The 13,837-nt window shown below is 37.4% G+C and overlaps 2 protein-coding genes and 1 long non-coding RNA gene across 5 annotated transcripts; 2 read left to right on the forward strand and 1 right to left on the reverse strand.

The window, feature by feature from the left end:
• Positions 1-86: 86 nt before the first annotated feature.
• On the forward strand, positions 87-4,236 carry LOC108843294 (DEAD-box ATP-dependent RNA helicase 46). Of its 3 annotated transcripts, none has more exons than XM_057002897.1 (9): positions 87-268; positions 638-939; positions 1,034-1,192; positions 1,318-1,386; positions 2,119-2,388; positions 2,479-2,829; positions 2,926-3,203; positions 3,275-3,793; positions 3,885-4,236. In XM_057002897.1, the coding sequence occupies exons 2-9, from the start codon at positions 652-654 to the stop codon at positions 4,012-4,014; spliced, it is 2,064 nt and encodes a 687-aa protein (XP_056858877.1). In that variant the 5' UTR covers positions 87-268; positions 638-651; the 3' UTR covers positions 4,015-4,236. The 3 variants fall into 3 exon arrangements, with proteins under 3 accessions (XP_056858877.1, XP_056858879.1, XP_056858878.1); XM_057002899.1 differs by having other exon boundaries at positions 89-268; positions 3,888-4,236; XM_057002898.1 differs by lacking the exon at positions 87-268 and adding an exon at positions 339-355.
• A 453-nt stretch (positions 4,237-4,689) lies between these two features.
• LOC108839343 (DNA (cytosine-5)-methyltransferase DRM2-like) lies at positions 4,690-8,051 on the reverse strand. Its single transcript, XM_056993040.1, has 10 exons — positions 7,950-8,051; positions 7,677-7,854; positions 7,555-7,604; positions 7,354-7,453; positions 7,109-7,155; positions 6,975-7,031; positions 6,746-6,842; positions 6,352-6,449; positions 5,513-6,190; positions 4,690-5,442 (listed from the first exon to the last, which is right to left on the reverse strand). The coding sequence occupies exons 1-10, from the start codon at positions 7,950-7,952 to the stop codon at positions 5,002-5,004; spliced, it is 1,749 nt and encodes a 582-aa protein (XP_056849020.1). The 5' UTR covers positions 7,953-8,051; the 3' UTR covers positions 4,690-5,001.
• Positions 8,052-10,069: 2,018 nt separating this feature from the next.
• On the forward strand, positions 10,070-13,716 carry LOC130507962 (uncharacterized). Its single transcript, XR_008942614.1, has 6 exons — positions 10,070-10,611; positions 10,712-10,776; positions 10,875-11,175; positions 11,289-11,380; positions 11,657-12,960; positions 13,300-13,716. It is a non-coding gene; the product is annotated as an uncharacterized LOC130507962 (long non-coding RNA).
• The last annotated feature ends 121 nt before the right edge of the window (positions 13,717-13,837 follow it).

Genomic DNA, 13,837 nt, shown 5'->3' on the forward strand with positions numbered 1-13,837 from the left:
GGGCCGAGTAAATTATTAGGTTAAACGAAGCGAAGATAAAGCCCGCCCCCGCTCAGGTGCTGAGAGTCGGAGAGGGAGATATTTCCTTAAAAAAAAAGTGAGAAAAAGTTTAGAAACGAACCGGCACGCGTTTCTCTCCTCCTCTGTGGCGTATATTTCCATAGTGAGTGAGAGAGTAGAATACTCAAAAGTTATCTGCTTTTCGGATCTTTCTTTGTCTTTAATCTCTGCAACAATACTCTCTCCCTCTCTCGACAGTTAAATCGCAGTAAGTGTTCTCGAAACTTCCTTGACCTTTGTTTTCATCTCCTGAAAAACCCACCCGGATCCGATTTTTCCGAAGTTTTTTTCGCCGGTAGTTTGGGGATTTTAGCTGCATTTCATCGTTTCACCTAGATTGTCTGTCTTTGTTTGCGCTTTGTCTTGTTGTCTGATAGAATCTGTTCTGTTGCATGTTAGGGTTTTCGTTTGGACAGCTAATCGTGACCTCGTTAGGGTTTTTTTTTTTTTTAATCTTTCTTTATTTTCAGACAGTGTTGTGAAAAAAAAAGCCAAAAGCTCTGTCCTTTTTTCTTTATTTTCAGACATCTGACGGAAACTCTAATCGCTTTTTTGACATGTTTGTTCTTTGTTCCAGGACTTTTTGGTAAAATGGCTGCTACTGCTACAGCATCGACGATCCGTTACGCACCTGAGGATCCTAATCTCCCTAAGCCGTGGAAAGGTCTTGTGGATAGTCGAACTGGGTACCTGTACTTTTGGAATCCGGAGACCAATGTTACCCAGTACGAGAGACCACCTGGTTTAGCTCCCCCCGTAAGCTCTCCTGTTCAGACTCAGCAACAACCTTCTTCTGGGTACAGTTCTGGAAAGGATGATGATAAGTATAGTAAGGGCAGCGATGAGCCTAAGACTGACTCTGTTTCAAGGTTTAGTGAGGTACTAATTTGTGTCAGTGATTTATATTATTCACATTGTATTTTTATCCATCTTGGTCATCATGTGTCTAAAGCTCTCTTTTCATTTGGGACAGGCAAGCAGAAGTGGACCAATAGATTCAAGTAATGCTGCCAGTGGACCAGGGAATGCTGCATCTTGTGGATTGGCTGCCACAAGGCCTCCTTCTTCAGCTGCAGGGACTGAAAAAATGTCCCCAGAGGCCTATTGTCGCCGCCATGAAATTACTGTCACTGTTAAGTATTCTTGAGTCTCTCTTGGAATCCGTTTATGTTCGTCTCTCTGTTCATTTAATGATTGACTATATAAGTATCTATTCCCTACTGACTCTGGTATTTCCTTTTTTTCCACTCTCGCTAGGGAGGCCAAGTGCCGCCACCTTTGATGTCGTTTGAAGCCACTGGTTTCCCTCCAGAGCTTCTGCGAGAGGTATGAGATCATCTTTCTTTCCGTATTACTATCACATCATGTGGTTTTATCCTCACACTGTTCTTGTGTGGGGAGAGTAATATGTTTATTTTCACATTGATCTACTAATGAGCTAAGACTAGTTTGAGTTTTCTTTCTCCTGTTGGATGCATTTCTTATTTTACACTTTTATGAAACAACTTTTTTTGTCTAATAGGCCAGACTTATTATGTCTGCGTTCTTTAACTGTTTTGTTGTCGGGGCGGTGGGCTATATTCTATTCCCATACTTGTCTGCTACAGAACTTTGACTATTTGAGTTTTTTTTTTTTTGGCCTATCAGCCATAATTCTAAGAGAATTATTTACATATTTAGATTTTAGCAATTACTGGCGGGTAGACACACTGAGTAGAGTCACATTTGTATGCCACGTGCACTTTCTTTTGTCCCCAGGTGCGATATTTGCTCTTGGAGGAGCTAATGTCGTACGCTGTGCCACTTCTTTGGGGTCCTTGCAAATTATTTGGAGTGCCCATTTCGGTGGACCAAATTTTTTGGTAAGGGCTTTCATATTAAACCAAAGCTCGTGGCAAAAACGTTTTGATGTTGTTGATGATTCATTTCTCCCCATTGGTTCTAGACACAAAGTAGATTCGTCCTCCTTCATCAGGCTCCATAAGCCGTGAATAAAAGCTATCTTATGTGTTTTCTTTCTCTAAAGTGTATCCTGATTTTTGTTTTTGTTTTTTTCAGTTATACGGTGCAGGATTCTCTGCTCCAAGTCCAATTCAAGCTCAGTCATGGCCAATTGCGATGCAGAACAGAGACATAGTAGCCGTCGCTAAAACAGGCTCTGGAAAAACTCTCGGTTACTTGATTCCAGGCTTCATGCACCTCCAGCGGGTCCGCAATGACTCACGAATGGGCCCAACGATCTTGGTGTTGTCACCTACTAGGGAGCTGGCCACACAAATCCAAGCTGAAGCTTTGAAGTTTGGGAAGTCATCAAGAATCTCCTGTGCAGTTAAGTCAAAGCTCCTCCTTCAATCTATAAAATTGCTGAAACTTGCTCATCTGGGAAGTGTCTTTATCTTCGATGTTTTCTCTGTGTAGTGCTTGTATGGTGGAGCACCAAAGGGTCCTCAGCTGAAGGAAATAGAGAGAGGTGTTGATATCGTCATTGCAACTCCCGGGAGATTGAATGATATCCTTGAGATGAAGAGAATCAGTCTTCATCAAGTGTCTTACCTTGTGCTAGACGAGGCTGATAGAATGTTGGACATGGGGTTCGAGCCTCAGATCAGGAAGATTGTCAATGAGGTCCCCACTAAGCGTCAAACCCTCATGTACACAGCCACATGGCCTAAAGAGGTCAGGAAAATCGCATCCGATCTTCTTGGTAACCCTGCACAAGTCAACATTGGTAACGTCGATGAGCTCGTGGCCAACAAGTCTATCACTCAGGTTCGGATTCGATTAATACTGTTAGACATAGTTACATTAATATATCTGATTGTGCTAGACGAGGCCTGATGGTTTCTTTATTTTATTTTGATACAGACTATTGAAGTCATACCACCGATGGAGAAACAAAGAAGGTTGGAGCAGATATTGCGGTCTCAGGAGCCAGGCTCCAAGATTATTATCTTCTGTTCGACCAAGAGGATGTGTGATACTCTCGCGAGGAACTTGATGCGAACGTTTGGAGCTGCTGCTATACATGGAGACAAGTCTCAGCAAGAGCGAGATGATGTGCTGAATCAGTTTAGGAGTGGGAGGACTCCTGTTCTCGTTGCAACCGATGTAGCTGCTCGTGGACTTGATGTTAAAGACATCAGGTAATGATATTTGATCACCCAGTGCATTTGAAACAGATTGTATGCTAATGGGAGATTCGTGATTCTCACAGGGTGGTGGTGAACTATGATTTCCCAAATGGAGTGGAGGATTATGTTCACAGAATCGGAAGAACGGGAAGAGCTGGAGCAACAGGTTTAGCTTACACCTTCTTTGGGGACCAAGATGCAAAACATGCTACGGATCTGATCAAGATCTTGGAAGGAGCAAGCCAGAAAGTCCCTCAGGAGGTACGTGAGTTGGCTACACGCGGTGGTGGTATGAACAAATTCCGCCGCTGGGGTACACCTTCCTCTGGTGGTGGTGGCGGCTATGGTGATTCTGGCTATGGTGGTCGTGGAGGTGGCCGTGGTGATTCTGGTTATGGTGGACGTGGTGATTCAGGTTATGGTGGAGGTCGTGGTGGTTCTGGTTATGGAGGTCGTGGTGATTCTGGTTATGGTGGAGGTCGTGGTGATTCTGGTTATGGTGGAGGTCGTGGTGATTCTGGTTATGGTGGAGGTCGTGGTGGTTCCGGTTATGGAGGACGTGGAGGTGGTGACTCAGGGGGTAGAGGAAGCTGGTCTGACAGGTAAATAAAATCATATACGACTCATTTGTATCTCATTTGCTCTATCTTTATATGAACTTAGAAAAATTGTGTTGTTTTGTGGTGGTTGAAGCAGTGGTCGTGGCTCAGGATGGGGAAGAGAGAGGAGTCGTAGTCCAGAGAGATTCAACAGAGGTGCTGCACCGTCCACTTCCTCACCGCCTCGCAGCTTTCACGAGGCGATGATGATGAGACAGAAGTAACTTATTGGAACTTTACCAGATCAGGGGGTGATATATCTTATATGTAAGTGTGCCCCTTTCGGTTAATTATTCATTTTGTGAAGTGTGTGTGGAGCAAAGTCGCTATAACTTTTAACACCACACACCAGTACAAGATACTTCTAATGTTTTTGTTTGTTTCTACGGGGTATAACCTTTTGTGTTTATATTAGTAAGACCAAAAAAAAAACTCGTTTATGGGCTCTTGTTCTTTGCTGATGGTTGTTATAAGCTGGTTGTTACTCAGCTATAGTGACTTTGAAAGTTTGAAATAACAAGCTTGTTTGGTTATTAATTCATAAATTAGCGAATATATACACCACATAGATATAAAATCATCTACATATTGCAACTCTGTTTTGTATACGTCCCAGTGAAATTATGACAATTGATATACAAAATGGTAAAATGGTTATAACAAACTGTTAAATCAAAATAATCAGATTTAAAGAAAAGCTTGACAGACATCTTTTGGTTGCACACAGAGATTGTGAATAAGTTAGGTGGAGAAGAAGCCCACTAATATTGATCATAATCGACCACATAATTTGATAGAACTTTACAAGCTTCAGAAAATGAAAATGCTATTGAAATGTCGCACCTCCTCTCCCTCCATGGTTGATCACTAAACACACACGCGTGTACACTTTCTCTAAGCTGTCTTATATACTAGTGGTTATTAGATTAGGACCATTAGGTTACAACACTCATCACCAGTCATGACTGTACTCAGATACTCCAATCCATTAACCCTCATCTGGGTCCGGTGATAGACTTCATAACTTCATATGTAACAACTAACATTTAAAACGTTTTAATAAACATCCCTACGACATAGTTCTATTACAGACCACCGCCAAAATAAACAAGTCCCTGCTACTTTTGTTAACACACAGTTATCTTAAGCCGAGATGATAATGCGTTAAGATAATATAAAGTTCACGCAAAGTTTTCAGACAAAAAAAACCATCAAGATCTTCTCATCTGCATTGTTGTCTCACGAACCACGTCGAGAATCCGGCAATACTCAAAGAACAACGAAGATTGTTCACCTTCGAGACCACTCCTGTTTACTCTGTTACCACCAGCGAGGTTATTGCACGGACTACCTCCAATAACAAGATCAAACCCACCAAAACGCTTCATCAGCTCAACAATTTTGTCTTTAGTTAGGTCTCTCACGTCTTCAATCTCTTCCAAGACTCCTTTTTGGTTAGTTTGTCCCCAAAAGTCCTTTAAAATGGTTCTGTTCTTTTTCGATATCTCCACAGCGACGACAGTTTTCATCGGGATTTGGAGACGGTGAAGCGCCACTTCTCCACCACCAATACCAGTGAAGAGAGAGAGAACATTAATACCATCAGGAAACAAGGGTTTAAGGACAGACAGATGATATGCCACTGTGTCCACCTAAAAACAAAAGTTCCAACACAAAGCATCAAAACACATTACGTGTATGCAAACGAAAAGTCAAAGTTACCTGAAAAGAATTGCCAAGTGACTTCAAACGATCGGTATTACTCATGCCACCGCCTCGTGTATGGTATTTTGGAAAACCCAAAAGAGACTCTGTTTCTTCTCCATCGAGTGGGGCGACTTTGTTTTTCCCCACCCATACAAGGTTCCACCTCCTACACTGCTCAATGACATACCTTTTTGTCGCTTCAGAAGGTTCACCAGTATGAGCCTCAAGTGCTAAGCGGATCCTCTTTGTTGTCTGAGCGCTAGCATGAACGGTAAGTATGCAGTTCAGTTTAGTCCTTGTGTCCCATGTTGGCCACCGTATCCCAATGTGCGGAAGGGCTTCTTGAATTGTTAGTTTTGGAGCAGGTTGAATCTGGTATCTGTTGCTAATGGGAAGGTTGTGCACATAGCCTCTTTTCCTAGCTGCTGCGCATATGTACTTGGAGTCCACAAACTCCGGTGCAATATCATACAAATGACTTGAGATGGTCTCCCAAACGCCTTTAGGTGCACAAGCGACGTTTTCATAGTAGAAGTAGGGTGGGGCACGAGCTAGTGCTGGGAGATCTCTATGTGTGATGAACATTGCCTCATTTGGAACCCCGAACCCTATCATTGGGTTTGGTAGGCAAATCAACTGGTCATTAGCGGATGGCCTAGGCTCTTTCCGCTTTTTCTTGATGTTCTGTGTTGGCTGCATACACAAAATCAAGGTTTCATATTGCTGGTTTCTTCCAAAGATAATGAAGCCACAAATCAACAAGTTCTCACAAAAACCAGTAACCTTTTCTTGGTAAAAAATATTGTTATGAAACGAAGACAAGACTTTTATAGGGGGGGGGGTTTTAACCATACCTTTTGTTCTTCAGGGTCAGTGTGAAACTCATCTGATTCTCGAGCTATCTGTGAAGCACAAATGAAGTCTGCGAGGTCTGCAATGCTCACATTGTCTCCTGAAATTTTATCAGATAAACTTGGATAAGTATAAGGCAACACCATATGATAGATAAGCGAGAGAGCTAGCTAGAAACATTTTAACTATACACCACACAAGCTAAAGGGCCAAAAGGCTATGATAGATAAGCCTAAACCATGTAACGTCTAAGTGTAAGTCACGCAACACCATATGATAGATATGTGACAGAGAAATAGAAACATGCAAGCAGAGGCTATGGTTTCATTTAATCACGGTTTATGCCACTTCCTTGGGAAGCAACGTGAAGACAAAAGAAGTAACGGGAACCTTTACCACATCTCTCTATAGCTAGAGAAGCTTCCAGCTCGGAGAAACCCATTTTCACCAAAGAACTCAATGGATTGCAGCTATCAAATGAGTCTGGATCTTTCTGTAATTTTTTAAATATAGCTATCAAAATGCATATAAATTATACATATGCAACTATCCTGACATACAATTATAAACTTGTTTGGTCTAGTACTGCTAAATAAATGTTACTGTAACCACGGAACTAATTTACCTCATCGTCATCATCACTATCTGACCAGTCAATGTTATCTTCTTCTTTCATATCTGCCTGCAAACCACCCACAAAATTTAAGATATTATTGTTAATGTCAGGAAAGATGATGTCTTCATAATACCACCACTTACTTCAGAAGAGAGGAGTGCATTTGCAATTTCTTCCATGTTTTCTTCTCCTGCAAGATAGAAGATAAAATGTAAAGAAAGTCACAGAGTTTAACTTCATACTTCAAAAGAGAGAGAGAGCGAGAGAGAGAGAGAGAGAGAGAGAGAGAGAGCGAGAGAGAGAGAGCGAGAGAGCGAGAGCGAGAGCGAGAGAGCGAGAGCGAGAGAGAGAGCGAGAGAGAAAGAGAGAGAGAGAGAGAAATGTCTACCATGTTTATGTATGGCTTTGATAATTTTTTCCTCATCAAATCCCATGGCAAGGAAGTGATTGATAGTCTTAGACTTAGAAGAGCTAGGTTCACAGTTCATCTTCACAACAGAATCATAAAGAGTAAATTAGAATAAACTATAAGACATCCCACAACTGTATATAACAAAGAATGCATCAAAACTACAGAGAGAAAACTAACCGAGTACTTGGAAATAGTATCAATAATGGCTGAAGTTTCAGCATTTGGTCCTGCAAAATCATTGATAATCACATTAAAACTAAACAAACAAATTTATTCGTTCACATACAAAAAAGGCTCACCATTTTCTTGGATTGCTCTAGCGATCACGTCATCTGAAAATCCCATGTCAAGAAGCGTAGCAAACATGTGGTCTGAAGAAGTGACTACCGGAGATGATGACTTTGAAGATGACTGAAAGTTATCAATCTCAAAATACAAGTCATCATCTGTATTCCACTCAGCAGAGTCATCTTGAGCCTGAACAAAAATGAAAATCCACCAAAACTCCAGCAATAGTTTTAACCTCTTAAATAAAATAGGGTAAATACAAAATGGAAATAATCTTAGTGTACCATTGTTGTTTTAGTAAGTAAGGAGACGAAGGGGTAATAAGACTTGGATCTCTCCTGCGTGTAAACAGTAAGCACTAAAAGATCATCAGAGGCAGAGGCAACATGAAAGAAACACAAACGTAGAAAACTAACCTTTTAAAAGAGAGAGCTGTGTAATCTGTGTGTTCTAGTTTTTGGATATAACAATGGCTTACTGGATACTGAATTGTTTACGGTCAATTACAAAACTAACCTTTTAAAAGTTATTAGATATTGGAATACAGCTGTCACTAGCCATATGACAGCTGTCTTCCATCACATTTTTCAAAAATAACTTTTTATGTCCAGTTGTTATTATTGCATTACGGTGCATTGAAATTTTGACTTTAAATCTTTCATCAATTATATTAATATTTAAATATAAAATTAGAAAAATGTGTGGTCAAAAATTTTGATACTGATAATATTAATATATAGAGATTTAAGTCATTTATTTTGGGCTCAAATACCTTAGACTCCACCGGAAACAGAGGCTACCTAGCCAAAGATTAGTAAACACACAACTTTAGTTGACATCATTACACGATTCATAAAGGGTACTAGATCTTGACTCGCCCGACCGGGCGGATATTTGTTTTCTGTTTTTATGTTTTTATTTATGTTAGATTATGTATTTGTAATATTTAAATACAAATTTAAATTGATAATTAATCTTTTACGATTATAATAAAAACTAAAATTAAAATTATAAGTTTAATAAAATATTATGATACAAAGTTTTAAGTTTCCAAACAAAAATAATATAGAAGTGGGTCATTTTTTTCCAATTCCAAAATCTTAGCATCCCTTAAAACAAATAAAATAAATTTATAAATACATAAAATATATAAACATATTTGGAAATATAATTTATATTAAAATAAATTTATTAAAGAAAAATAATCTTGCATTGTTATTGTTTATTTCTATAGCTTGACCCGTGACTGTATAATTTTTTTTCAGCATAAATATTTCTTTTAATTTTTTTGTACTAACAGTTTAATATACATATATATATATATATATATATATTTGATTTATATTTGTAAATTAAAATGTATTACATAATTTTTGATATAACATTTTAAAACATAGCAATTTTATTTATTACTTTGAATAATTATACTTCGTGATTTTAGTTGTCTATTATATCACAATGCATCATATAAACGAATCAAATATTTATAACTAATTGGACTTATATTATGAAAGAATTATACTAATAATTTATGAATAAAAATCTATATTACTACAGTGAAATTTATTTTTCCTATAGAATTTTTGAAAAAAGGTTTTAAATGATTTGTAAAAATAGATTCTTAAATCATTATCTTGAGAAAATAATAAAACAATAAAAACAAATATGAAAATGATAATGATAACTTGGGCCGGGTGATTTTCAAAAATTATAACTTTGGCCATGGATGATTTATAAATGGTTTATTAGGCTAATGTTATGATATGTGCACCTATTATCATTTTGGCCATAATAAAATACGTAGATGAATATTATGAGCAATGCAAAATAAGGAATACCTATTTTTTTAGGAAAGTCGTTTTTAAAAAAATTTATTGTTCTCAAATCCTTTTTAGTTTAAAATCTGATTTAGGAAATCATTAAATAAATTAAGAAAAGACATGAATTGCTTAAATGTATGATTATTAAATACTTCAGTGGCATAAACTTGTAAATAAATAGTAAATCTTAGGGTTAATCCATATGTGTACTTATGTTTTAATAAAGTAGATATATAAATGGTTTAGTGAGTTACGAGAGTCAAAGACCCTGTCCAAGGAGCAGTTGAGCATGAACACTCCCTGCATAGTGCATACCATATCTCATGTCGTATATCCTGTGACTCTCTTAGAAACAATGGAGGTGGGTAACAATTGCAAGTAAAAACTGAAATTATCAGTATATTACAGGGACAAAACTACAATAACAGATTCAAATAATACAACAAATAAGACACCACACTGGGAAATATATCTCTATAATCTATACTATAATGAGAGAGTTGGGGCTCTCCCTTGCCGCCACGTCAGCAGGTATGTGGGCCCCACCTCTATTATTTTTTTTTTTATAAAACGAATGGGCTAACTGGTCTAGGCTTCGTATTTGGTTTTGTCTGGTGTTTAACTCATATCGTTTGTTCTGGTTTGCTGCGTTTGGGTTTGCTTCGGTTAATAAATTTGGTATCAGCCCATAAAGAATGTTTGATTATGTAACCAAACTCTGCGTTTTGTCTTTCAACAGGTAAGAATTTTTTTTTCAACCTGGCCGTCTCCTCCACAAAGCTTAATCTGCAGACACAAAAAAAAAATTCCGACTCTTTACCTCCCCTAACGTTTAACGACATTCAATATATTCTTCTTAATTTGGCCAATTAAAGTGATTCCCATTTAGCCCAATAACAAAGTCGACCTCTCCGTTTCCTTCGTGTGATCTATAAATTGGAGAGGATTGGGAGTCGGATGAATCTTCACAATCGCTTTAAACTAATCTTCTATATCAAGCATAGAAATGCTTCTTTTGTGGTCAAATGTGTCACATGGCTTCAGACTGTGAAGGAATCAAAGCAAAGAAGAGGCAGGAGAATATGATGAGAAGGGCGATGGTTTTGTCAAAAAGCCATATCAGCGTGTTCGTGAGATACAATTTTTTTTGTCAACCGTGAGATACAGTTTTTAATTGTGATAATGATGTCAGTTCTCATGTCTTTGTTTATCTTTTTTTTTGCCAGTTTCTGCATGTAAATGAGGACTTCTAACTCAAGGTATTCTCATGTCAATTCTCAGTACTCTCCAGGTGAGGAAAAAATAATCATCATGTGTTCTTTTGAGATTTTTTGTATTTGAAATTTCCATGGAAAAGTTACAGTTTTGTTCTTTTATTTTTTTTTGCAGTTTGATTTCTGTAATAGTTCCTTTCCATTACCGAGGCATCCCTTCCACAAACAAGGCTTGGGAGTAGGAAGGTCAGCTATCCTTCAAGTGTGGACTTATTTGTACACCCGAGGTTGTGCTGCAAACAATGAGCTTGAGTCTCTGAAACCGGAATTCAGACAGGAGAGTGGATGAACTGAACACAGCCCACAATGAATCCTTTTGTGTTGGAAGTGGTTTCCCGGTGGTATCGTATAGTTCAGATTATGTTGAATGTCATCCTGTCCACAGAACTTCATACTCCAGACCTGATATTGTCAAGGTTTACGAATTAGAATTAGCCGTTTGCTGACTACATCATTGTATCTTCAAAGTACATGTTGCTTTCTTACCAGTCTTTTTTTCTTTCTTTCTTTTTTCTTTCCCTGTATGTAGTCGTTAAGACCGACAGCATCTCAAGCAACGTATGACGCTAATCTTACTTCATCGTCAAACCTTACACCTGTTCATCAGTATTTCTAGAAGCTGTGAGTATTCTCCTTTTAGTGTAATTGTTTGTCGGTATTTTTGTTTATTAGGAAGTCAATCACCATAAGTTCTTTGAGCATTTGGAAACCCTGATAAATAGGGGCATGCAATCCTGTATATGTCATTGATTTTCTTTTACCTCTGTCTGCTTCCGCAACCAAAATAGTTTTGGTGATGTTTGTGTCATTGACTCATTGTTACCGTAAATTTGCCATCCTTATGGACTCAACTGCCAATGGTGCTTGGCTTTTCTGTTTATGGTATCATGTTTTCAGGGTTTGTTCTTGGAGCCAGCTGGTCTACCTTTGGCCTCTTAGTCATATCGCTTTTGATTGAAGAAACCAGTTAGATCGCTTGGTCAATACTTTCAAATCGCTGTTTTTTTCTTTTCCTTTCCGTTTTTTCGTTATTGCTTCTCTCTCTGCTTGCTTATTGGTTCCTCATTGCAAGTAGTGCCTTAGATCCTACAGAGGTTGAGTTCAATCTGTACCTCCTGCTATGGCTTCCACTGAGATTTTGTGGGGAGTTTATGGTTTTAAGAAAGAGATAATGTGAACTGTTGGAGGTGGTTAAGTTGTTCTCAAAATTATGATTAATAATTAACAAATCATTTTGCCCATATAGGTTTTTGGCAGCCTATTTCTCAACAGATGATTCATGCCAAATGTCTTCTTTAGGTAGATTACTAATAATGTTTTAACTATTAAACAAGAAATTTCTTTGCCAAAAATTGAACTATACACAATTTCATATGAGCATATAATATGCTTATTTTGCAGACGTGTTACAAAGTGTACTATATTTTCTTTTTTGCTTAAAAGTGTCCTCTTACCATGCAACAGATTGCCGGTTAGAAAAACATGTTAACAATATTTTCCACAAACCAAATTTCAATTAAAAATAATATATCTTCCATCTGCATTTACTCTTAGATACACTGTAAAGTAGTTTATAAATCAACACATACTAGAAATAATAGTTATTCAGAATCAACATATTTTGTTTCAAATTTGAACTAAAAGTCTTAACTTTAACTTATTGTTCATTGTTTTCAAAACAACTACTAAATTTTAATTCATATAATTTTCATCGAAATCTATCGGCAGAAGAGTAAATGCAAGTCAGACTGATGAAAACATAACTTTATTAGATTATATAATTCACTGAAGACTTCTGATTCTTTTGTTTAAAAATATTGATTTTTGACTTATCTTGTAAAATAAAATTTATTTCTTAAATTAAATCAAACGAAAAGACTCATAAATATACAAAAGGAATTAAGATAAAAAATCAATAAATTCAGTAATTGATCAACTCTAAAATAGAAAAACATGACCTTCACAAAGCATCCACCACAACAACATAATAAACCTCACAGATATTAACCCAATCTTAGCCCTCTAAATATACAAGTATCGACTAAGCAACTGAACAAGTTAAACAACAACTTCACAAACAGAGTTTCTTCTTCACTCTTTGAGAGATATACAACCCCGCGCTTGCGCGGGGGCTCGCCCCTAGTTAGATTAGAGCTGGAGAGACGTTTTCTCACGCTACTTAGATCATTCTTCGAAACTAGGTAAAGTAGTTTCTTATTCCTCCATCGTTTCTCAAATTATCTGGTAAAATTAATCCCCATCCTTGTTAGTGTAATCAGTATAGTGATCGATAGATTTTTCCTTTTTGATAGGTTGAATTTGATTTAAGCATTCAAGTTTAAATTGTTGATTCATCGTTTTCTAGATTTGCTTTGTATCTGATATCGTTCAAGTTAAGATCATCCAGATACGGCTAATTCTTATATAAATATTCGTTACTATCTGATAATCGGTATTGTTTCAATCTATAAGAATGTGTTTGTTTGGATTTTTCTATTGTTGAGGAGCCTGAGATGTGATTTACTCTTTTTTTCTATTAGTTATTGTTATTGTTGGTTTTGTTTCGGAGCTTGAGAATACTCTTCTCTCTCTAGAAGAACAAACACCAACGAGAGAGTCAAGAGAGAAGTGTGTGCCTGTGTACATACAAAATGATACACAAGTGAGAAACAAGTATGCGAGTGAGTGAACAAAACAGAGTGAGAAAGAGAGCTGGCCAAGAGTACAAGCTCAAGAAGAGAAATGTCAACAAAGGAAATGAGAATGCGTCTGAATTTTTACATGGTTTAGTCATCCATTGTTGTCTAGTTTAATCCGGTTATCTAACCGGTTTATGCTGATTGATCACTTGTAACCTTCCGACCGTTTTAATATGGATATTTTCATATTATGTAACAGAACCAAAGACGTGGAAGAGTCAAAAGATTACACAACGAATACAATGGAACTTTCGTTTTGATGTTATAGAGGATGAAGACCACACAAAATTCTATATGATATGTGAGCCATCGTGATTTTATTACAACTAAAGACGCACATAGTATATCAATCAAAAAGCTTGCGAGATCAAAGCTGATC

The sequence above is a fragment of the Raphanus sativus genome, chromosome 2 (genome assembly GCF_000801105.2).
Source record: "Raphanus sativus cultivar WK10039 chromosome 2, ASM80110v3, whole genome shotgun sequence".
Taxonomy (NCBI): Eukaryota; Viridiplantae; Streptophyta; class Magnoliopsida; order Brassicales; family Brassicaceae; genus Raphanus; species Raphanus sativus.

What these genes read in the sequence shown, in the direction of transcription:
- LOC108843294 (XM_057002897.1), top strand. Translation starts at nt 652, where the DNA reads ATGGCTGCTACTGCTACAGCATCGACGATCCGTTACGCACCTGAGGAT. An exon ending in CTGTTTCAAGGTTTAGTGAG is followed by an intron (nt 940 to 1,033) that starts GTACTAATTTGT and finishes CATTTGGGACAG; the next exon opens with GCAAGCAGAAGTGGACCAAT. An exon ending in CTCCAGAGCTTCTGCGAGAG is followed by an intron (nt 1,387 to 2,118) that starts GTATGAGATCAT and finishes TGTTTTTTTCAG; the next exon opens with TTATACGGTGCAGGATTCTC.
- LOC108839343 (XM_056993040.1), bottom strand. An exon ending in TAGAGCAATCCAAGAAAATG is followed by an intron (nt 7,605 to 7,676) that starts GTGAGCCTTTTT and finishes ATGATTTTGCAG; the next exon opens with GACCAAATGCTGAAACTTCA. An exon ending in ATACTATTTCCAAGTACTCG is followed by an intron (nt 7,454 to 7,554) that starts GTTAGTTTTCTC and finishes TCTGTTGTGAAG; the next exon opens with ATGAACTGTGAACCTAGCTC.